This window comes from Lolium rigidum, chromosome 6 (genome assembly GCF_022539505.1).
Source record: "Lolium rigidum isolate FL_2022 chromosome 6, APGP_CSIRO_Lrig_0.1, whole genome shotgun sequence".
Lineage (NCBI taxonomy): Eukaryota > Viridiplantae > Streptophyta > Magnoliopsida > Poales > Poaceae > Lolium > Lolium rigidum.
In genome coordinates, this window is record NC_061513.1 from 249,523,541 (window position 1) to 249,545,865 (window position 22,325).

A 22,325-nucleotide genomic window follows, 5' to 3' on the forward strand; every position below is an offset into this window, starting at 1 on the left:
TCCCCCGTAGCCTCGCCTAGCCTCGGAGGGAACCCCAATTTTTTCGGCCCCGCGTCGGCGCGCATTCCTCCGTCCCAATCCGCCCACAAATCCCCAATCTCGGCCCCCAACAATCCCCCGACCTTAAATCCCAACTCCGCGCCGCCGGAACCCTAAGCCTCCTCCGTCCCCCCGCCCAATCCGCCCACCCGATTCGCGATTCTAGGGCTCCCCGCCCCCGATGCCCTAGCCGCCGCCGCCGGCGCCACTGCCATGCTCGCCCCGCTCAAGCGCTGCACCGCCGCGGGCCCGTGCGCGATGGAACCCCCCGCGCCCGAGGGCGCGCCGCCCGCCAAGCGCCGCCGCGAGCGCGTCGTGCCCTCGCGGTTCCGCGACTCGGCCGTCCTGCCGCTCGCCAAGAAGCCCTGCAAGCCCGCGCCCGCCGCCGTGGACGACGGCGGCGAGGTGTACGAGGTCGAGGTGCGCGCCGTCGCGCCCAAAGGCGAAGCCTTTGGGGCCGTGCAGACCGACGTCTGGACCGGCGACGACGACCAGCCCCCCGCGCAGACGGAGCACGACCTCTACCGGGCCTGCCGGAACATCGGCAGCCCGGGCTGCGGCAGCGGGAGCGTCCTCACGTCCCTCAGCAACGCCACTGTGAAATGCGAGCTGGAGGATAAGCCTCAGGTCACGTCCGTCAGCAATGCTGCTGGGAACGGCGGGTCGGCCGTGGGCAGCGTGGTCACGTCCCTGAGCAATGCTGGCCCAAGCCGCGAGCCGGAGGGGAAGCCCGTGGTGGTGGAGTGCAAGCCGAAGAAGGAGTGCGGCGCCAGGAAGGAGGATTTCTACTGGCCCGAGGAGTTCGTGCTCGGCGACGTCGTCTGGGCCAGGTCCGGGAAGAAGTGCCCCGCGTGGCCCGCGCTAGTCATCGACCCGCTGCTGCACGCCCCGGAGGTCGTGCTCAACTCGTGCGTCCCCGGCGCGCTCTGCGTCATGTTCTTCGGCTACTCTGCCAGCGGCCACAGCAGGGTAATAACGGATTACAACCTCCTGCCTGACCAATCTCTCAGTTTGTTTCCCTTGGTTGAATTGCTGCTCCATGATGAAACGAAACCACATTCTTTAAGCTGCTTTTCCTAAGCGTTTTCCATACATATTCTTTCGCAGGACTATGGATGGGTTAAGCAGGGGATGCTCTTCCCCTTTGTGGAGTATCTGGACAGGTCAACTTCCGCCTTCTTCTGGCATACGTAAGCTTTACCTACTTGGCTGTGTCTCAAGTTCCTCCCTCTTTCTACCAGGTTTCAGGGACAATCCCTGTATAAGCTCAGGCCAAGCAAATTCCGCGCAGCGATTGAGGAAGCTTTCCTTGCCGAGCGCGGTTTCTTTGACCTCCAAATAGACGGCGTCTGCTCTCTGGAGAAGTCTGTCAACGAGCAGTCTGTCGCCGATGGCACACATGAAGTGACTGGGTCTAATACCGAGCAAGAGTGCCAATCAGAGGTAACTTGCTGTGTGAAGTACTTACAATCGAGCTTAGCCATCTCACTAATCACGTTTCATCAGCTAGGCTGCTATCTAATCTTCTGTGGTGCAGGCTGTTCGGAAACCAGCAGCATCTTGTGATAGTTGTGGTAATCGTCTTCCATCCAAGATTACAAAGAAAAAGAAGCAAGAAGCAGAGCAGTCACTTTGTAGGCACTGTGAAAAGGTATGTATCTGGCGCGTGACTGTGAACCACGTGTTTGTTTGTTTTAGCAACTTGTTTCTTTCTATTTAGTTCCTTACATGTGTAAACATTACCATTTCCGCAGCTATTGCAGTCAAAACAATACTGCGGCATATGCAAGAAAATCTGGCACCACACAGATGGTGGAAACTGGGTAAGCCTAGAAAGATATGTGCTTTGGTGATGTTATGGATTATCTTCTCTTGATTAATATAGGCACTGATCTGCAATGCACTTCTTGCCAGGTGTGTTGCGATGAGTGCGAGATTTGGGTTCATGTAGAATGCGATCGGACATGCAACGAACTGGAGGTTGTTGTTCATTTTTGTTCGGTGTTGACAGTTTAACGTCATAATGTTTGATATATTTGCAATGCTTCCATGTATAGAATTCACCGACCTTCCATTACTTTGCAGGATTTAGAAAATGCAGAGTATTTCTGTCCTGATTGCAAGTCAAAACGCAAGAAGACATTGGCAGTTGAACAAGTGAGCATGTCGAACAGTTCAGAGTGAGTTGTCTCTTTCTTCCTCAAACCTACTGATGTTTGACTGTTTAATAAATATAAGAGTGCCAGTTTCTAACATGTCTCGGCACAGATTTGCTAGCACTTCAAAGGAAAAATTGCCTGAGTCCATACCTGTGTGCTGCGCTGGGATGGAAGCATTGTACTTAACTGAGAAGCACATGTAAGCATTTAGCATATCTTATCCCGAATCTTCAGTTTACATGTTTCTTTAAATGCGCTTATTTACCAATACTGTACATCTGAATTTAATGTATATATTAATTTGGTCAATTTCCCAAATTGAAGAAGCCAACTTTTCAGAAAGTAATAAGAAATTTATATATGTGCCATTCTTTCTTTTCTTGGAGCATTAAGTTTTATCTTCTCGTTAATATTTTGAGCTTGAATTTTACCTGAGGTCTAAAGTACCATCCACTTCTATGGAAACTGAAGTGGCTGCTGTATATTCGCAACTGGTCCTTTAATTCTCAACTGGCTAATTGCCAGTGGCAGACCTAGGATTTTATTATAGGGTATGCCACAATAAAAAAGATTAACTTACATTTTGGTTCCACCTATTTACCAAAGCACAAAATTAACTAAATCAGTAAATAATGGGCCCCTGACGGCCGACGAAGGGTGAACGGGCTGGCGGGCGTTGTGCGGGTGTGGGCCCGGGAGACAGGCGTGCTGCATTTCGATCCTCTCCTAGCTAGCTGGCAGCTGGACAATGCCGTCTGGAACTCCAGATGGTTCAAAATTCGAGTGAGGCAGTTGAATCAGCAAAACAAACCTATTGAATTCTGGATTTAATCGGAAAAATGAGACATGCATAATCTGCTAGAATTAATCTTGGTTAGGTTAGTGAACTAGTTTACACGTACAAATACTGGTCTGAGTTGTGTTTGAGTTTAAATAGAGCTAGCTAGCATACCTGAGTTCTAGTATGTTCTATCTAGTTTCAGTCTAACACACTTGTTACTACTAGCAAGAGAGCGACCAAGAACTCTACGTGAGCTGGCATAGCAAGAGTTTAAGCGAGCGCTGGCCATACGAGAGCTAGCTCAATCGCTTGAACTAGCAAATTAGAGCTAGCAGCATACGTGATCTAGCACTTCAGGAAGAGAGTGAGCTGGGCCTCAGGGTATGCCATGGCATATACGGCATACCCTGTAGGTCCGCCACTGCTAATTGCCCGTGGTTGCCTTCTCTCAATCTTTCTCTGACCACCCTGGTTCAGTTCTGCTAAGTGATTGTGCATAATTTAATATGGTATATATGATTGTTGTGCCGGGCAGTAGCTGCTGGACCGGCAAGCCATCATCTTTCAGTAAAATGATATAGTCCTCTTGACATGGGTGCAACTACGAAGCCAATCCCTGCCAAATACAACTGCCCATTTACTACTTCTGACTAAGGAAGCAACCATGAGCAGAAGGAAGCCTTAATTCTTCTCGCTCCAACAAGATGAGTAGGGATTGATGGATCGGTTGTTAATTTTTTAATAGCATATGAGAGAAGTTTAAAGTAAGGATTGTTCCGCTTTTCATGTAAGCTGACGAGTGCATAATCTTGCAAGTGAAGACATTCACCAACTCCCCTTTTTAATAGTAAAGCTTGGTGCATAATCAAGTATTTCTTAGGTTCTTAGTTCTCACTGTTACTGTAGAAGCCACCTTTAGGATTATTTAGTAGGCCACTTGTTGTGATGGCAGCTGAAATGTTGCACAGCGACCAGAAGTACTGTAAACCATTCTGAAGCTGCTAGTACATTGATTTCCTTATGTGTGTTTGACTTTGAACCACTATTGGTATTTGAGTTGTTATTGGTTCTGGCAGGATATTATGTCCATGCAAGTCTTGCAAGAAAAGGCTGATGACTCTGAATGAGTGGGAGAGACATACTGGCTCAAGGAAGAAGAAATGGAAGACGAGTATTAAACTCAAGAGCACCGGGGAACCATTAATCAACTTGGTAAGCTCTCAAGATCTTTATCAACTCAAACATTCGCCAGCATAATATGTGGATATCTACAGCAATAAGCATGCCCTAGATGTACAAAACTGACAAGGTTCCTTTTTTGTCATTGTCTCCAGCTTGAAGACATTCCTGGTGGGAATTTCAAGTCTTTTACCCCAGGTATTAAGAAAGAAGAGTTGCTTTCATTACAAGGTATGTTGGCTCTTTATTTTTTTCTTGGCTCGTGTAGGTGATGGTTGCAACATGACTTCATGTGATTGATTTTTCCAATATCTGCAGCAAACTCTTATAGTCCAGTCTATGCTAAATGGACAACTGAACGTTGTGCTGTCTGTCGGTGGGTTGAGGATTGGGACTACAACAAAATTATCATTTGTAACAGGTATTTCCTGCAATCATTTAGATTTTTGTTCGCCACTTTCATTCAAGAGTTCCTTTGATGTTTTAAGACTACCTTGTATGTAAATTGCTACGATTAGTAGCTCACAAAAGTTTCTCCCCAAAATTGTTACTTCAGATGTCAAATAGCTGTCCATCAGGAGTGCTATGGAGCACGTGCCCTAGAGGATCTTACCAATTGGGTTTGTCGAACATGTGAATTGCCCCAACAGAAAAGAGAATGCTGTTTATGTCCTGTAAAAGGTATTTTTGTCCTGATGACTATCATACAATACATTGTTTGAAATGCTTGTTCTTTTCATAATTTCGACAAGAAACAATTCCTGTGAAATTGTTGCATCCCAAACAGGGTCACATTGTATATGCTACATAGTTAACATGGAATTATTGGGAATTTCAGTAATCTATGTCTATGTCTACCAGTATAAAAAGCAGGAGTTAGGCTGGGATAATTTTGATCTGAGCTGCCTGGTATCTTTATTGTCTTTATTATATACTTATAAGAGTTAAGAGGTTACAACCTCTTAAATATACGCTCTAATTAATAAAATTATCATGCCTTTCCAAGATGTGAATTTATCTTAGATTTCAACCAATGTTTACGAATTTAACATCAAACTATGCGATCTTTAAAATTTTGTAATGAGCTTTCCTAAAATGTGTACAGTTAAATGTTTTCTTCCACATCTATACTAGTGAATATCTGGAAGTGGAGAATGTACCTGTTCCAAGTGTCAATTATATTTCTCAAATGTGCTTTGCGCATGCATGGTTACTAATAGCCTAAAGTATTGAGGTTTTTAGTGTGTCTCACAGTCATGTTTAGCTGTCTACCTTTTATGTGATAAGTTCTGTTTGGTGCACAGTGGTATCTGATATTATAATTTTCTCTTGTCTTGTGGTATCTGATATCATGTTGCTTATGGATTGTTAATGCTGTTAACCTGTAACTTTTTTGGACCCCCTCCAGGCGGTGCTCTCAAGCCAACTGATGTTGACCAACTGTGGGTTCATGTCACATGTGCTTGGTACCAGCCTAAAGTCTCTTTTCCTATTGACGAGACAATGGAGCCAGCTATGGGCGTATTGAGCATTCCTTCTGAGTACTTTAAGAAGGTTAGGATTTTGATTTGATATTTTTTTGCAAGGTTACCCGTAGTAAATTACTGTATGTGCTTATGTGTTCAAATCTCACCTTACTTTTTGTTTATGTTTTCTTTGAAACTCCAGACATGTGTAATATGCAAGCAGATGCATGGGGCCTGCACCCAGTGCTACAAGTGCTCTACTTCTTATCATGCAATGTGTGCGTCGAGAGCAGGATATCGCATGGAGGTAGACTGCCATTTGTAGTGGAAATTATGATCATACTATTATGTTTACGTATGTTTTTTATTGCAACCTGCACAATCTTCTATTATATGAAAACAAAAATGCATGTTATCAGCTATATAATGCTCTGCTGGAAGATTAGTTTTTCATCATATACCACTTAGCAGCCTTATAATTTGGGCTGCTATGCAGTGTTACTGTGGATCAGCAAGTTTTACCACCTTTTGTGTTCAAACTATCTTCTGGAAAAGTTCTCCTTTGTGGCTAATTTGTTGGCATCATTGCTCAAGTACTTCCATTGGAGCTGATGCCTAAAGCATCTTAATAAGTTGTTTTTAAGCATAACTTGTTACAGCGATTAAGCTGTGCCTCATTTGATGCGTAGCCTTTTTTTTATCAACCTATTTTAACTGAAAAACTGATTAAATTGTCATTTTTTCTGTGTGCTTGTAGTTGCAATACACTGAAAGAAATGGTAGGCAAGTGACAAAAATGGTTTCCTTCTGTGCGTCTCACAGGTAATATTATTCTCCCAGCTTAGTCCCTTTTTATCAAGTTCATGTAAGTTTCACGAGTTGTTTCTGTTTTTCTAAAAAACAATTCTAACTTAGCTTCATGATCCTTATATAGGCTTCCCTTTGTTTGTTCTCTATCTCTGTTGGTGTTGATTTCAAATACTAGCATCAAACCTGTTTTAAGAAAAAAACAATGACCAATGTGATCCATGGAGCTGGCATGATCTTGGAACAATATTATTTGCAGAAGTGTAAATTTACCTGAAAGGATGAATTATCACAAACGTTTGTTACTGATGCATGCTATACTTTTCTTTTGCATTTTAGTACTCCCGACCCAGATAATGTGTTGATAGTGAAGACACCTGAAGGAGTTTTCTCTACCAAATTTTTCATCCAAAACAATGAGAAGCAGTCTCCTGCACGATTGACCAATAACGAAAACCAGCAGGTTCCTGCTACATTTTCCGACTGCCCAGCTGCAAGGTGCCTACCTTATGATATGTTGAGAAACAAGGTATTTTCAGTCATCTTGTTTATGTGCGCCCCACCCTTACTCCCCCATCAGAGTCACAGGATTAGAGAAAATATATTTCTGATTGTGTTTTGTGCATAAATTTGTAAGCGTCTATACAACCATTTGCATCTACCAATCATTTTTCTTTTCTAGTTCATTTATACTTTGACCATGTTTACATGTTTCATATACAGTTTCTTTGGTCTTTGTGTGGGCATGTGTTGAATTTCAAATTTCAGCTGCATTATGTTATGCCAAACTTAGATTACTATTAGTTTCACCGTTTCATGTGAAGTTATCATGATTTTGTAGTGTTAGTTGCTGTTTTTTTGTCAGAAAAACTTTAGTACTAATTTGTCTGCATTTTCCAGAAAGGACAAGGAAAGGCAATTCCCCATCGAGTAATGGGACCCCAACACCACTCCCAGGATTTGATTGCGGATTTGAATGCATGCATGGTAATTACGCTATTCTGAGCATTGGCATTTTCCTTTTTTGAAGTTCCCTTTGAGTGCTAAAATAACTAGCATCGTGTTCGTTTGCTAACAGGATCAAAAGGATGACCAACATTTTTCTACATTCAAAGATCGGCTTCACTATTTACAGGTTTAGTTTTTGAGTGATTCCAGTTCTTAAAAGGCTATGTGATCATACTGATAAACTCCATGTTAATTATTTCAGAAAACTGAAAATAAGAGGGTCTGTTATGGTCGATCTGGAGTACATGGATGGGGGCTCTTTGCTGCTAAGAAAATTCAAGAGGGGCAAATGGTATATCACTTCAGGCTACTTATACATTTAAAACAAAGCTCATACTGATGACCTTAGGCACGGGCACTGGGACGCCATGTTAATCCGGTCGCAAAGCATAAGTAAAACAACTGCAGTTTGTCTTTGGCAACAATTTGATTAAATGCTTACTGTCTAAACTACAGCAGACACCTTTTGGTTTGCATTTCTTGACCTCCATAACCATCATAAATTCTCATTGCTGTAACAAATTCATGCTTTACCTAAATTGCCAGCGTGAGCATTTTGGTAGATCATTTTCATTCTTTGTCCTACAATAGAGTTTAATGTTTTACCATGAAAATGCGTTTGCTTATTTTATTAATCACTTATTCAAAATTCATTGTACATCTGCACATGAGGGTTTTATTTGTAGTTTTTCAGCTAACAAGACTTGTGCAGGTTATCGAATATCGTGGGGACCAAGTTAGACGGAGTGTTGCTGATTTGAGGGAAGCACGATATCACAGGGAAAATAAAGATTGCTATGTGAGTCTTTTTTTTTTACTTTCATTTTATATAGCGTTATACTTTCAACTTTTACTGTTATACTTTTCATGGTCAGGCAATCCTTTCTAGATGACAATTACTCATAGCTAACCAAAGTTGTTACTCATAGACAAGACTACATGAAATACTGCATATTGGTTTTCTGGCATAGCATATTGATTTTCTCATTTTGCTGTGGTGCAGCTGTTCAAGATAAGCGAAGATGTTGTGATTGACGCTACGGAGAGAGGAAACATAGCCCGTCTAATTAATCACTCGGTAATCCTCCAGGCTTCCACACCTGCATCTCGTCGCATTCTTAATAGCCAGAGAAATGGTAAACTAAGTACACTGCTCGCTCTTGCAGTGCGTGCCTAACTGCTATGCTAGGATCATGAGTGTCAGCGATGACAAGAGCCAGATCATCCTTATTGCCAGAAGAGACGTCTCCGCAGGAGAAGAACTGACGTACTGTTTCTTAACTGAGTCTGCTTTTGATTTACACGTATAACTGATATCGATGAAACTTATGTTTATCATCTTCTGATGCGTCCATTTCATCTTGTGTTGCGCAGGTATGACTACAAATTTGACCAGGACGAGTCGGAGGATCGCAAGGTCCCTTGTCTGTGTAAAGCTCCTAACTGCCGTGGATACATGAACTAAACCGCTCACAAGGACTAACCCCAATTACCGTGCCAAAGGGCCGCATTCACAGATTCATCCAGATTCTTTGATCATCTTCTCATGCGTGGCTGTCAACATAGTAGTGCAACAAGTTTGTGTTTTTTGTTCACAAATTTTGTTAGACATAGCGAGGTAGGGTTCATTCACCAGGCTAGATAAAAACCGTCGTAACTGGCAGCCACAGCCAGCTAGCTGTTGTAAATTCTTCATTGCTGTAATGAATTCATGCTTTCCATGTGAAATAATAGAGAAAATAAATTTTCTAACTGGATGCAATGCAATACATTTCCTGTGATCTTCTGTTGAGAAGAGCTTCTCCTCTGGGAACTCTAGTTGTTGTTGTTCCGTTCTGCATTTGTTGGCTGTTGTTCAGATAGGATACGTGTGGTGCTGCTAACACATACCCCCGGCAGAGACGTTTCCGCCCTCATCCTCTCACTGCTGGCGGGACCCAATCTGCCTGGGACCAGGATGTCAGCGACTCATTCGCCTGTCCGGCGTTTAGAAGCAGTGCATTCCATACCGGAACGTCTCTCTTCGCCAACACGCTTCTCCCACCGGCCGCCTCCACCGCCGCGGCCGGTCGCCATTACTCGCCACGACGAGCACAAGCTTGTCCTGCCTATTGGACTTGTCGGTGTCCCACGAGGCAGCAGCTAAAGTGCTAAGCTCCTAGGGAGAAAAAAAGATTTTAAAAGGGGAGGGAAAGATGCACCTGCTCGTGCCGATATGCTGCTTCCCCTCCACTTCATCTCCGCAACTACCACCACTTCCCCTTCCGCGGCGGCCGTCTCGCCTCCTCTGCTCCCCGTCGCCGCGCGTCGGCCTCCCCTTCTCGTCCCCAAGGGTCGTGGTGGCATCCTCCATGCGCCACCGCGGGCGACGCGGGGCTGCGCCCCTTCCTCCGGCAGCGGCCGCCGCCGCGGGGGAGGCCTCCAGCGACCCCCCTGGCCCTCCAGGAGGCGAGGACAAGGTGATTACGTTTTGCTGCAGCTGTGGCTTTCTGGGTGTGATCTGCTCTGCTCGGGGCTTTGCTTCGAGCTTACTAGTCGTAGCTAGGAGTATTGCTTTACAGTCCCTACTAGAGTTCAAATTTTGTGCTCTGACTTCGGAGGTTTTGGTCTGCCATGCTACCGGCTCGTGTAGCTTAACAATAGCTTTAGCTTCCTGCTGCATTAGTAGATTACACATGTTGTCTGAATATAACTTAGATTACACGCATACAGAGTCACAGACTGGTGCGACCTGCAGCTGTGGGTTTGCAGTTCAGCAGGTGGCTTATGAAGTTCAGAGCGATAAGATCCCAAACCAGTGTTTGCTCATGCATAAGCAAACGCCAGCCTGTTTGCTCTCTTCTTGTGATGTCGCCATAATATGCTTCAACCTGGTTGATTTTGCAAGGTCAAATGGTATGAGCTTTGGGATGTATGCAACTCTAGTTTTTTGCACGAGTTTCCACACTTAAGACACTGCGAACGATTAGCCGCAGTTTCTCTTAGGGAAAAGAGGTCGAAATTTAAGTTCATTTATCATACTTTTTTCGGTTAATCTTATGATGTGGTCACTGGCCCTAGATTTGCTCTGACCCGGATTCTAATGTGCAACGTTCCATGTCATTGCAGCCAATGGCATTTTGGAGATCGTGCATGTCACTCTGTTAATGCTGATGCCTCTTGTGCTGGTTTGCTGTTTATTGTGTTGCTAATGAATGCATATTTCCTTTGCTGACAGAGAGACGGTACCGACCTCAAAACACTAGCTAGAAGATTTTGGAAAGTTGCTGCCCCTTACTGGTGGTCAGAGGACAAAGTCCAAGCAAGGCTGCAGCTTGCTGCTGTATTTGCTCTCACACTGGCAACCACCGGGATTAGTGTTGGATTCAACTTCCTGGGACGCGACTTCTACAATGCCCTTGCCGGTATGTCTTGTGTTCTGTTAAAAACTGTACGTAACAATCTTGTAGGTTGAATGTCAGCGTTCTGAATAAAAAAGTATACATAGACGCAGACTTGCCAGTGCATGTGATAAGATGAAGGAGAGGGGGAGTTTAACTCTTTTTGCTTCACATTAAAATTCTCAGAGTTTTACTAAAAATAACACACTACTACCTCAGTTTAATCTTTGGGTACCATCTGCAGTACCAAATTAGACAAGAATTTGCATTTCAGTCTTTGGTACGGGTGTAATTGAAGGTGACATTTCATAGCATTCAAAGTGGTTGCACGCCATCTTATATTTTTATTTGTTAATACATCTTAGTGTTTTTTCTTGCAAGACAAGGACCAGGAACAGTTTACCAAGCAACTGCTGTACTACCTGGGAGGTTTCGCTGTAGGAATTCCGGTGAGCATATTGCTGCTACTTTGTAGGTATTGATCTTCAAGCTGTTAGCTTGTTCATGAATATCTGTAGCACCTAGACATGACTAGTGAAAATGTCAGATGATGTAATTAGGAGTAATATTTTCTGTATCAGTGCACTACTAACATTTTTAAAAAGAACATAGTTGTGAACTTGTGGTTTCCTATGTAAGTATCAGTGATTTGTGTATCATGATAGGTATCCTTTCCAAGGGTGTCTAGATCCACAGTTTCATATTTTCCAGCCGTCTCAGAAGCTTCATTTTTTATATTCTACTCCATCCGTTCCGAATTATAAGATGTTTTTGATATTTCAGTATGGACATACATAGACTGAAATGAGTGAACAGACACACTGAAATGCATCTAGATACATACAATTCAGAAAAAGCTAGAACATCTTCCAATTCGGAACGGACTGATGCCTAAAATTCACCAAATTATCTCTTCTATTTAACAAAATGTCTTGGTACAAGTAATACACATTAGCTTAGTCATTTCTGCACCAGAGGATTAAACTGTCAGGATCTTGCTCTTGTTCCTGGTTTCCAGCATTGTCTGGAAGTGCTATGTCCCTATTGCCATTCATCATTAGAGGAAATGTACTTGCGACTTTACTTTTTTTTGTTGCAGAGCTAGCAACTGGTGTACCTTATAATAGATTTATATGTTCTGATTTTGCAATTTCCTGCTTGAACTGTTATACAGTTCTTTGTCTTGAGGGACTATGCAAGAGAAGTCCTTTCTTTAAGATGGCGATCTTGGATGACAAGTTATTACATGAAGCGCTACTTTAAGAACAGAACATTCTATAAGATTCAGTCTCAATCACTAATAGACAATCCAGACCAGCGGATTAATGATGATCTAAGTTCATTCACCGGAACAGCGCTCGCATTTTCTTTGACACTTCTCAATGCTGTTGTGGATTTAGTATCATTCAGCAACATCCTTTATGGAATCTATCCACCATTATTCATTGTTCTTATTGTGTATTCTTTTGGAGGGACTGTTATTAGTGTCTTCCTTGGTAAGGTAAAGCTTTACCGTCTCTAGATTGAATCAAAGTAAATATAATTGTTCACTCTTTCCCCATTCAAACAATTGTCATGCTTGTGTTGACAGAATTTGGTCAACCTGAACTTCATGCAAGAAAAGAAAGAAGCTGATTTTCGTTATGGGCTTGTCCGTGTTAGAGAAAATGCTGAATCAATTGCCTTTTATGGTGGTGAGGAAAATGAATTGCAACTTCTATTGGACCGGTTCAGGAGGGCTTACCAAAACCTAAGTGTAAGCATTTCATGTATAAGCTGTCCTGTTTATTTTGCTCTGATCCGACGTTACTGTTGGACCGTGTACACTGGGTTAACATGCCAAGGATAGAGATGTGAGCCTGCAAATAAACTACATCCATCCACCAGCTTGTTTATTTTCAACTCTAATTATATTTTGCCAAAGAATATTATGATAATTTGGATGGTTTTCTCAAAAATCCTTAACGTTCTTTTATAATGTATTTCACCAGAAAGCAGGATACTAGCAGTTTAAAAGTCTAGCTTTGTTCATCTTTCATAATCTCCTGCAAAATGCAACTCATGTTGAATATAGTTTTGTAACACACAGATACCAGTTTTTCTAATTTCCCCAAAAGATTCTTAACTATGATGATACTGTGGCGGAAAAGAAAAGTAGAACTGATGAAGAATAGATAAAAGAAATAGAATAAAGATAAATGATATTTTTTTCTTTACATCTTCATACATCATCTTTTATTTTCATATACCTTTCCATCTCTCTATACTCTTGTTTTGTTCACTTTATTTTTCCTCACTCTTCTCTCACATCCTCCGTATCATCTCCATTGTTTTTCGTATCTTATATATCTTCGACATTCTTTCCATACTATCGCAATACATGTTTTTGCATTTGAAGAATGCACTGAGAAAGCGCAAATGATAAGCCATAAGGTGACGATGACCCAAGTTCCCCAAAGATGACCAAGAACCTGACAATTAACTAGCAAAACTGCTGCCTGAAGCTGCCACATAGCTGTACAAAAGAGCCTAAGCCGAAATTCTAAAAAGGAATCTGACAGGTGGTCACTTCCACATCTCTGCCTCGTCCAAGATCTACTCTACCAGCATGCTGTGGTCTGTCTGTGCATTGTTGAAGATGCACAAGTTGAGGTGCCGCTATGATCTCCTCAGTGTCATCAAAATTTGCAACCAAAATAAGATGGCATGCTAGCAAGTAGCTAGCAGCGGTAAAATCATGTTGAACATCTTAAAATGTGCATCCCTCTCGATGTGATATTACATAAGTTACGTTTCAACATAAATATACCCCTTTATATGTTTATAAAGTAAATTTATTATTACTATGTTTTTTTATCAGGCTGTAATAACATTGACATTGCATGGGCAGACACATCTTGTACTGCCACTATACTAATACTATGCCTAGTAATCATTATCGAAAGTAAGATAATTTTTGAATCCCAAAACTGTTCCACGGTTATACTGTTATGCTCTCGTGAGAGAATGCACTACCGTTCTTGAAAACAGTCTCTCTCTGCATGTGTGTGTCTGTGTATCTGTGTCTGTCTGTCTCTCTATCCCTCTCTCTCTACATTGTTTATGTACATCCAGAAACTTATCCTGAATTTATATTCGTTTACGTGCGAATGTTTGATTTTGTATGTTATGTCTGCAGGAATTACTGCTAGCATCCCGGAATCTGGAGTTCTTCACTAATGGTTACCAATATTTAATTCAAATCCTGCCAGCTGCAGTTGTTGCTCCAATGTTCTTCGCAGGAAAAATTGAGTTTGGAGTAATAAACCAATCAGTGTCTGCTTTTAATCACATCCTCAGTGATTTTTCTCTCATTGTTTTCCGATTTCAGTCAATTAGTGCATTCTCAGCAGTCATTGATCGTTTAGGTCACATCTCTCTCTCTCTCTCTCTCTCTCTCTCTCTCTCTCTCTTGCTTTGTATGTGTGTGGATTACTTGCTAAGACAACTAGATTAACCTAATCTAACTTAAAACTTCAGGTGAATTTGATGATCTGTTGGATGCAAATGAGCCTTCTCTATCATCCCGACGTGATAGCATTGAAGGGATCAACATTGTTTTCAAGAGTGGCAGTCCTTCGGTTCTTAGTTCTAATGGATCACAAATGCATTCTGATCAAGGCGTCGTTCTAGAGATTTGTAATTTGACATTGTTAACACCTAGGGGCGGAAATATTCTTATTACTGACTTCAGTATGGAACTAAAAGAAAAGGATCACCTACTGGTATTTCATTGCTTTAGCTAGTGACCCAATCAGCAACATAAATAGTACTGGTGACATCTGGCTAGTATGATGATCTTATCTTTACTTTTAGGTCATGGGACCCAGCGGAAGTGGAAAGACTTCATTGCTGCGTGCTTTCGCTGGCCTTTGGACTAGTGGTTCGGGGAATATTGTGTACCATACGAGAGATTCTACGGAGCTTCAAACAGAAAATTTCAGTTCTAGCGAGCCATCCAACATAAAGCCAAGGAGTCAAGAGCTACTACAAAGTTCCAAGCAAAGAAGAGATAATGGCATATTCTTTGTCCCACAAAGACCATATATGGTTTTGGGCACTCTTCGTCAGCAATTGCTGTATCCTACATGGACTGAAGATATTCTTCTATCACCAACTAATGATGCTCAGAAAAAAGGTATTTTGTTTCATCGGGAGCTATTGAGTACGTGGAAACTACCATCTGGGTGCAAAAAACCCTAGAGAATGTGTGGCTATTCAGTCAACATGAAAACTCTGAACAAATTGTACAATGGTAATCCTAAAAGTAACTGCAACATGAAAATTTTAATATTTTGGAGAAGAGAAATATGCACATGTACTAAAAGAAGGAAAGGTGGAAACATTACTAATATGATCACACTGATCTTCTTGTTTTGTTTTTGCTAACTTTAATTTGTTTTTAAATTAAAATTATACAATCTATTAAGTATAAGAGCTTCCTGTTGGTTGAATGGCCACACAGTCTCTGTACTGCGCGGCTGGTTCTTTGCCACTATGCTTTTTATGTCGTGAATTAGAAAATTATTCGATAGATGTGTGACTTGTGTGTATAGCTGGGCATGTGGGCGGCCCGACCCGAAAATCCCAGGCCGGGCCAGGCCAAGTTTGCACGTCGGGCTGGGCTCGGGCCTGAATTCTTGGCACGACGGTCGGGCCCGGGCCAGACCTCGGGCCTGCAAAATGTGCGACTTACCGAAGGCTGGGCCGGGTTTTTTGGGCTTCGGGCCAGGATTCTTGGCCTGACGGTCGGGCCGGGCCAGGCCGGGCTCGGGCCTAGACTTTTAGCTTCGGGCTTTTTTAGACCTGGCCCGAAAAATGCCCAGGTATACTTGTGTGCATGTGCTTTTTCATGCATTTTAAGTTTTTGGCACTTACAACGTGTACGTTTTTCTTGACAAAGTCGGGAGGGGAGGTCCCTAGGCAAATTCGGTGGTCCGTTGCATGATGACGTTTGCTTTAGCAAATTTTGGACCTTGAGGTGTTACAGCTTATGCCTTAGATAGTACCATGCGTGAGTTCTGTATTTTAGCAAAGTTCGTGCCAGTGTTAATACACTGCAGAACAATAATGTCTAACAGCAGTAAAATGCAAAAGTTGTAGTAGTTGCTTCTGTTTATTTTGTCTGATCATTGTAGTTGCATCATGCTGTTCTTAATAGTGATGCAGGAGTACTACATTTCTTTATTTTTTGTTGTTAGATGTGTTACAACTGTACAAATCTACGATTGTTTGCGGATACCACATTCTTTTTTTTTTTTTTTTTGCGAAAGCGGATACCACATTTTGAGACATTCATGTGTAGCTGGTCTCTTCTTCCGCCTGCGGCCAAGGAGAATTTACTCAGCACGGATGATGGCGTAGTTTTCGGATTGGGCCTCCAGTACCTTAGGCTATCTAATTAATGTTGTTTAGTTTTCCCTCTGGTACTTTGTTTTCGGTTCTTGGGCTGTGTGCTTCTTGTTATGCAGAGGTAGGGTGCGAAGTCTATGCACTTATATCGCCTTGATGCAACGTTTGTGTCAATAAAAACTCCTTAATTGTTTTTTTTTCCTGAAGTTGTGTATTTTTATGAATACCAGATGCTCTTCCGTTCCTGTCTGAAGTCTCCACGTCAGATGGAGTTGGTGCCAAGCCTGAGATGCCCTCAACTGATGAACTGATCAGAGTACTTGAGGTTGTTAGGCTGGGATATATATTACCTCGTTTCAATGGCTTGGATTCTATGCATGACTGGGCCAGTGTTCTTTCGTTGGGGGAGCAGCAGCGTCTTGCATTTGCTAGGCTGTTACTCGCAAAACCAACTCTTGTCCTTCTGGACGAGTCCACAAGTGCACTAGATGATACAAACGAGGTAACAATCCATATACTGCTGTTGTAGTTGTTTTATTCTTGCGAGTTACTTCCTACCACGAACTGTCGGAAAAGGCCAAGTCTGCAGTTATCATGTACTGAATTAATTGCACAGACAGTTTTACTTCAATACCACTTTGACTATTTTCGCCTCTGGCACAGGTTCATCTATACAGTCAGATCGAAGCTGCAGGAATAACATACATAAGCGTCGGTCACCGGAAAACACTTCACAGGTTCCACAACAAGGTCTTGTACATTTCAAAGTCTGATTCACCAACTAGCAGTCTTCGTAATTGGGAGCTAAAGCCCACAGACCAGAAATCAATTGAAGAATCATCCCCGTTCGCTTCATAAGAGATTCAGCTTGCGAGCCACTTTGGCCTCTTCATCGAAGGGTTTATCCCACATCCGAGTCATATGGTAAATAGCCCTAACCAAGGATCCCATGTGCGAGAAATCATGTTGCACACTGAATGTAGACTGTCGAAGGCGTTACTCTCACTGTCTTTCAGCTGGTTAACAAGATGGCAGACAGTGCTACAGCTACTAACTAACCTGTGCTGCAGGATATATTTAGCACCTGAAAGCTACTTCATAGTTCAGAGTGAACTATAGCAGATGTATATATACAATTGATTTGATCCTTGTGCTGTTATCATCTACCTTTTAATCTAGATCTGGATTTTCTGTGGTTAATTTATGTAACACCCGAGGGTTGAATCTCTGCCAGATTTCGATTTCGTTCAGTGTTGTTTCATCTGTATTCTAGCAACTGTTAGGAACTTCAGCTCTGCATAGTGATGTAAATCATTGTTGAGTATAGGTGCAAAAAATAAATTCCTGACAAGGTCTTGTGATGAAGATTCTTGGTTCTTTCTTGTCAGTGCGAAGCATGCAGGGATTTTTTTGTTGGCAACTGTTGCTACTAATATGCTCAGTGTTAGTAGAATTTCGAACCTAATCCCTTCGTCTTCTACATTCTGCAGGCTATTATGTACACTGCTATGTTGCTGCAGGCAGAACAAGCTGTGGCATTGGATTGCGCAAATACTGATGAAACACAAACGTGGAAAAGAAAATGCCGCATTCTAAATATAGTGCTTCCTCCATTACCAGACTTGCCTTCTGGCTCTCAATCCTCTCGCCCCCGCGAGGCGACGGGAGGGAAAAACCCTAGCCGCCAGCCACCGCCCCTCCCCGCCTATCCCCCTCCTCTGGGCGCACAGACTGGCAAAGCCAGGCCCGGCGGCAGGATCGGCGCGGGCTGTCTCCCCTGAGCAAGGTGTGAGCACACTTCGGAAACCACCAATCAGATCGTCCATAATCCTACAACATGAAACCTGGGGGCAGAGCGAGGGGGTGCGACGAAACCTGGGGCGATGGGGCCAGAGCAAGGGGGTGTGACGAAGCCTGGGGCAGAACGCTCAACCAAACAGACCACGGTTGCCAGGAACCGGAGCAATTCCATTCTTTTAAAGTAGAGTATATATATATACCTGAAGCTTTGTTTGTTGTTATTTTAGAATCCTATATTTCATTATACCTGTCTGTTTGGATTTCCCCTCCTTTTTTACTTTGTGGAAATGTTCTGACTACTTGGATGTTGCCCAGCTCTATCACCAATATATTTTGTTGAATGTATGCTATACTGATCAATCCTTGCCTGTGTAATTACGATTTTATATATATAGAGATAGATAGATATAGAGATACAGATAAATAAATATAGAATATAGATATAGATTCGCTTCAATGACATCAGACGTTAGAGGCCAAGCTTGTGATACGACAATGCAGCTAATTTGCTAATCATCGAAGCACAGTCTCTTCAATTTGAGACGGAGTTAAGTGGTGGAAACTGAAACTGAAACTGATGCAGGTAATCAACCTGATGGAAGACCCGTCAGATTTGAAACGGTTAGCATATGCCAAGAAGTAGCTTAGTGTTACTAATCTTATAATATTGCGAGGTTCGGCAATGAAGCAACCTATAATGTGTTAGAAAAAGATAGTTCAGATAGAAGGGGTTTGTGGATTAATTTCACACCACCATTCTTATTTAATTCGCAAAAAGAAAACTACTCCTTAATTTGCAAAAAAGAAGGAACCACATCTAGCTGTTACGTAAAACACTGCTCTTCATCAATAATAACAGAGAAGTAACACAACAGAATATGACAAAATATAATCCGGCATGGTACATGAAAATAGCATATTTTATACTGTTCTCGAGGTGTCTTGACTTAAGATGATCAAGGCTCATAACTACGAAACTAAGAGCATCTCAGCCGCGTCCCCAAAGCGACCCCAACAGCGCCGGATCGAGCAGGGTCGAGGAGACCTCGGTGAGGCACTGTGTGACCGACGCCTGCGTCTTCTGGGTCGCCGCTGCGTCGGCCAAGGCATCCTTGTTGCCGATAGGGCACCCTACCGATGTTGCGAGCCGCGCATCCAGATCAATGGCATCTTTCCCCTTCGACAATGAAATACACGTCAACCGCCATTTCTCATTCATTTTGAGCTTGCTATAGCAATGCAGCAGCACGAAAGGCCTAAACCCTTCCGAGTTCTTCCGGTACATCGCCATGGCGCGGTCGAACTAATCCAAAGGAAGTGCAATCAGATCGTGATTAAACTAGGCGCTAAAACTTTTCGTAGAAAGAGGCGTACCGTATCGCTGGCGTTCGTGCCGCTGTCGCCTCTGCTCTCGAGCTCGTTATGGAACCCATGAAACATGTTCACCGATGCCTGGATGATGACCCAACGCGTCGACATTGCCTTTTGGCTCCTCTTCATTGTCATCGTGCGGTAATCCTTGTTGACTAGCTTGCGCTCATCGAACTCCGCCTTGATCCTCGCCCAATATTTCCCGCACTTTTGGTTGGCGCCGATGACGGAGTCATGGCTCACTATCGACCACGACTCGAAGAGACATTCATCCTCCAAAACCTTCCACTTGGGGCCTCGTGTGCCCGAGGCCGCCTTCTTCTTCCTCACGCCGGCCGTGTCAACCTCCACGAGATCCTCTGCATCCTCCGCGGCATCCTCGTCCTCGTCGTCCTCTTCGTCGTCCTCCACCCCCTCGTCCCCCCCCTCCTCCTCCTCCTCACTACCGGCGCCCCCGAATTCGAGCGACCCCTGCAGCCAGTGAACGGGGCGCCGTTCGCAACGGGGCCTGGCTGGCGCTGGGTCGTACGCCTGGGAGTAGAACATGGCGTTGGGGTTGAAGCTGCCATGCGGCAGCGCATCCTCGTACCGCGGCGACAAGTTCGGTGTCACGCACCCGGGAGTGGCAAAAGGGCCCTCGCTGAAGAAACCGGGTGTCGACGGGGACACCACTCCCGGAATGTGCACGTTGCCCGACGTACTCCATGGGCTCGCGTTGGTAGCCGCGATATACGCGGCCAGCGTCTTCTGGTGCACACGCGCCGCCACCGACTTCTTATCCTGCTGCACCACCCGCCGTCCCCTCCGCTCCGCCGTCAACAGCTTGCGCCGCAGGCAGTCTTGCTCCCACCTTTCATTGGTCCAGCCTTTCGGCTTCTTCCTTGCCGTCGGCGCCTTCTGCGGCTTCGCGAAGGACGCCTTCGGCCCTTTCGTCGCTGCCTCATTGCCCGACGGCTTGGTAGCCGCTATCTTGTCCATTTTTTTGGGGCCTGTTGGCGGCGCCATGGATGGGAGAGGGTAGCGGCGGCGGGAGGGAGAGAGTAACGACGACGGGAGGGAGAAATGAATCGGCGGGAGAGGCGGTGAAATCTTTTGGGAGGGCAGAAATGTGCGGTGGAAGAGGCGCGAAGTGGCGGGAGGGGGGTCGAATTTTTATGTGTCACTGATGCGTTGGGCCCACCACTCCCCGCCTCGCTTTTCGTTGTGTCCGACACGCCCGGAGCGTCTCCTGTGGACCGGGGATGGACTCGGGGCGCCGGACGTCGTATTGGGCCGCGCCGGACGGAAGGAGGCTTTGGGACGCGCGGCTGGGAACGAAAAATTGTCCGACGCGCCCCAAATACCTTTAGAGGACGCTACGGGAGACACGGCTGAAGATGATCTGAGTGTTAGCCGAAGAGAAAACAGTGACGGGTGACAATTACTGCATAGAATACTTCCGGGTTCATTGCTCCTTTGAAGTACACTAGTACAAATACCCGTGCGTTGCCACGGGTCCTTAAATTTCATTTCCCAGTGAACATATATAATTAACAACTCACTATAAAAATTCAAAACAAATCAGGGATATCATAATATACCACAACATGATAATATCAAACACAATAACAAAACAACATTGTTGTGCATATGTGTGTTCCAAATTCTAAGTCTTCTTGTTACTCTTCTGTGGTAAGCACATGTCTTATGGGCTGTCAACACAACAATCTCTCCTTTTGGATGTACTATTGTCTCATAAAAGGTGGCTGTTGCAAACACAAGTATAACTAAAGAAATACTTTTTTCTTATTAGTCCAAACAACACTTTGATATTTATAAATATACGGATACAACTTTAGATCGTAACCTTTTGTGTCAGACATACAAAAGGGGATTAGCAAATCTTCAATAATTGTTGGTGTAAAAAACTCTGTCGGCAGGCCAGTGGTGTGGAATTGTGAACGCTAATTTTTTAGGCAGCGAATAAGAGCCGGAGATGCCTTTCTTATTATGAGGATGAGAACAAGAATTAAATTTACCTTGCATGAATTTGACTAATGTTACTCTTTATAATATTATAAGAAAGGTATGTGAACTTGTGAAAGGTATCTTAGAATACTCAAATACACGATGATGATCTTGGTCGCGACAATATAATGCTATTTTGTGTACCACTTGAAACAACACTTATGCTCTCTAGCTTTGCCATTTCTGCTGACAAATGGCTGCTAAACTTCCTATGCTAAAACCATGGATAGACTCATGGATAGACTCAAGGGTGAGGATGTGTGAAAGAAAAATAGGTATTGCATTGTGTCATTTTCTTTTAACTTTTTTGTTTGTTTTGACCCCTTTTGGAGTTTCTTTGTCTTTTGTGTATCTTTGTAAACATAACCCACTTTGTACTCAAGATAATATGTGCGACTAATACAAGGAAGCTCCGTGACAATAATTGCCACCAAAGAAAATATAATTACAATAAAATCTTATTAATTACAAATTACACGATCCTAACACTTTTTTCTCGAAACCCTTTGCAGAAAAGGAATGTCTGTGCGTCGATACGGTTCCTTTTTCATCGTTATGTGAATATAAATTGAGGACATAGTTATATGTTCTCCTATAATGTCTAGGACGTTGTACATTTTCCGACTCTATCAAGACAAAACAATAATACAAATAATGTGAAAGTCGAAAACACATGTTGTATTTATCCAAACTGCTTCAAAAGAGAAAAATCCAAAATCATGAAAAATAGTACATTAGGTACCTGTATAATTTAGAATCAGTAAGTAGGCATGTTTTTTACCCTATTCATTGCAAAGTGTCAACTCTCAATCAATGGCAAAAGAATCCAAGAAACAAATTGTCTACAGATCCGGTTATGAGCACTTAGGGACTTTCAAGCGATATAATAAAAGTAGCAATGGTACCATCATTATCTGCAAAAAACTTGTGGCAGCTT

General features: G+C 43.3%; 2 protein-coding genes across 2 annotated transcripts; both read left to right on the top strand.

The window, feature by feature from the left end:
• Positions 1-252: 252 nt before the first annotated feature.
• On the top strand, positions 253-9,108 carry LOC124663931 (histone-lysine N-methyltransferase ATX4-like). Its single transcript, XM_047201561.1, has 23 exons — positions 253-1,008; positions 1,147-1,202; positions 1,281-1,482; positions 1,577-1,690; positions 1,794-1,862; positions 1,954-2,019; positions 2,125-2,219; positions 2,308-2,397; positions 4,056-4,191; positions 4,314-4,389; positions 4,477-4,579; positions 4,715-4,839; positions 5,567-5,712; positions 5,827-5,931; positions 6,382-6,446; positions 6,771-6,960; positions 7,332-7,418; positions 7,510-7,566; positions 7,642-7,731; positions 8,152-8,238; positions 8,443-8,517; positions 8,606-8,706; positions 8,814-9,108. Exons 1-23 carry the CDS (start codon positions 253-255, stop codon positions 8,902-8,904), a joined length of 2,982 nt encoding a protein of 993 aa, XP_047057517.1. The 3' UTR covers positions 8,905-9,108.
• A 351-nt stretch (positions 9,109-9,459) lies between these two features.
• Positions 9,460-17,597, top strand: LOC124666967 (ABC transporter D family member 2, chloroplastic). Its single transcript, XM_047204301.1, has 10 exons — positions 9,460-9,898; positions 10,657-10,843; positions 11,201-11,268; positions 11,994-12,320; positions 12,411-12,575; positions 13,998-14,226; positions 14,339-14,583; positions 14,675-14,996; positions 16,441-16,712; positions 16,874-17,597. The coding sequence occupies exons 1-10, from the start codon at positions 9,635-9,637 to the stop codon at positions 17,066-17,068; spliced, it is 2,274 nt and encodes a 757-aa protein (XP_047060257.1). The 5' UTR covers positions 9,460-9,634; the 3' UTR covers positions 17,069-17,597.
• Positions 17,598-22,325: the final 4,728 nt, after the last annotated feature.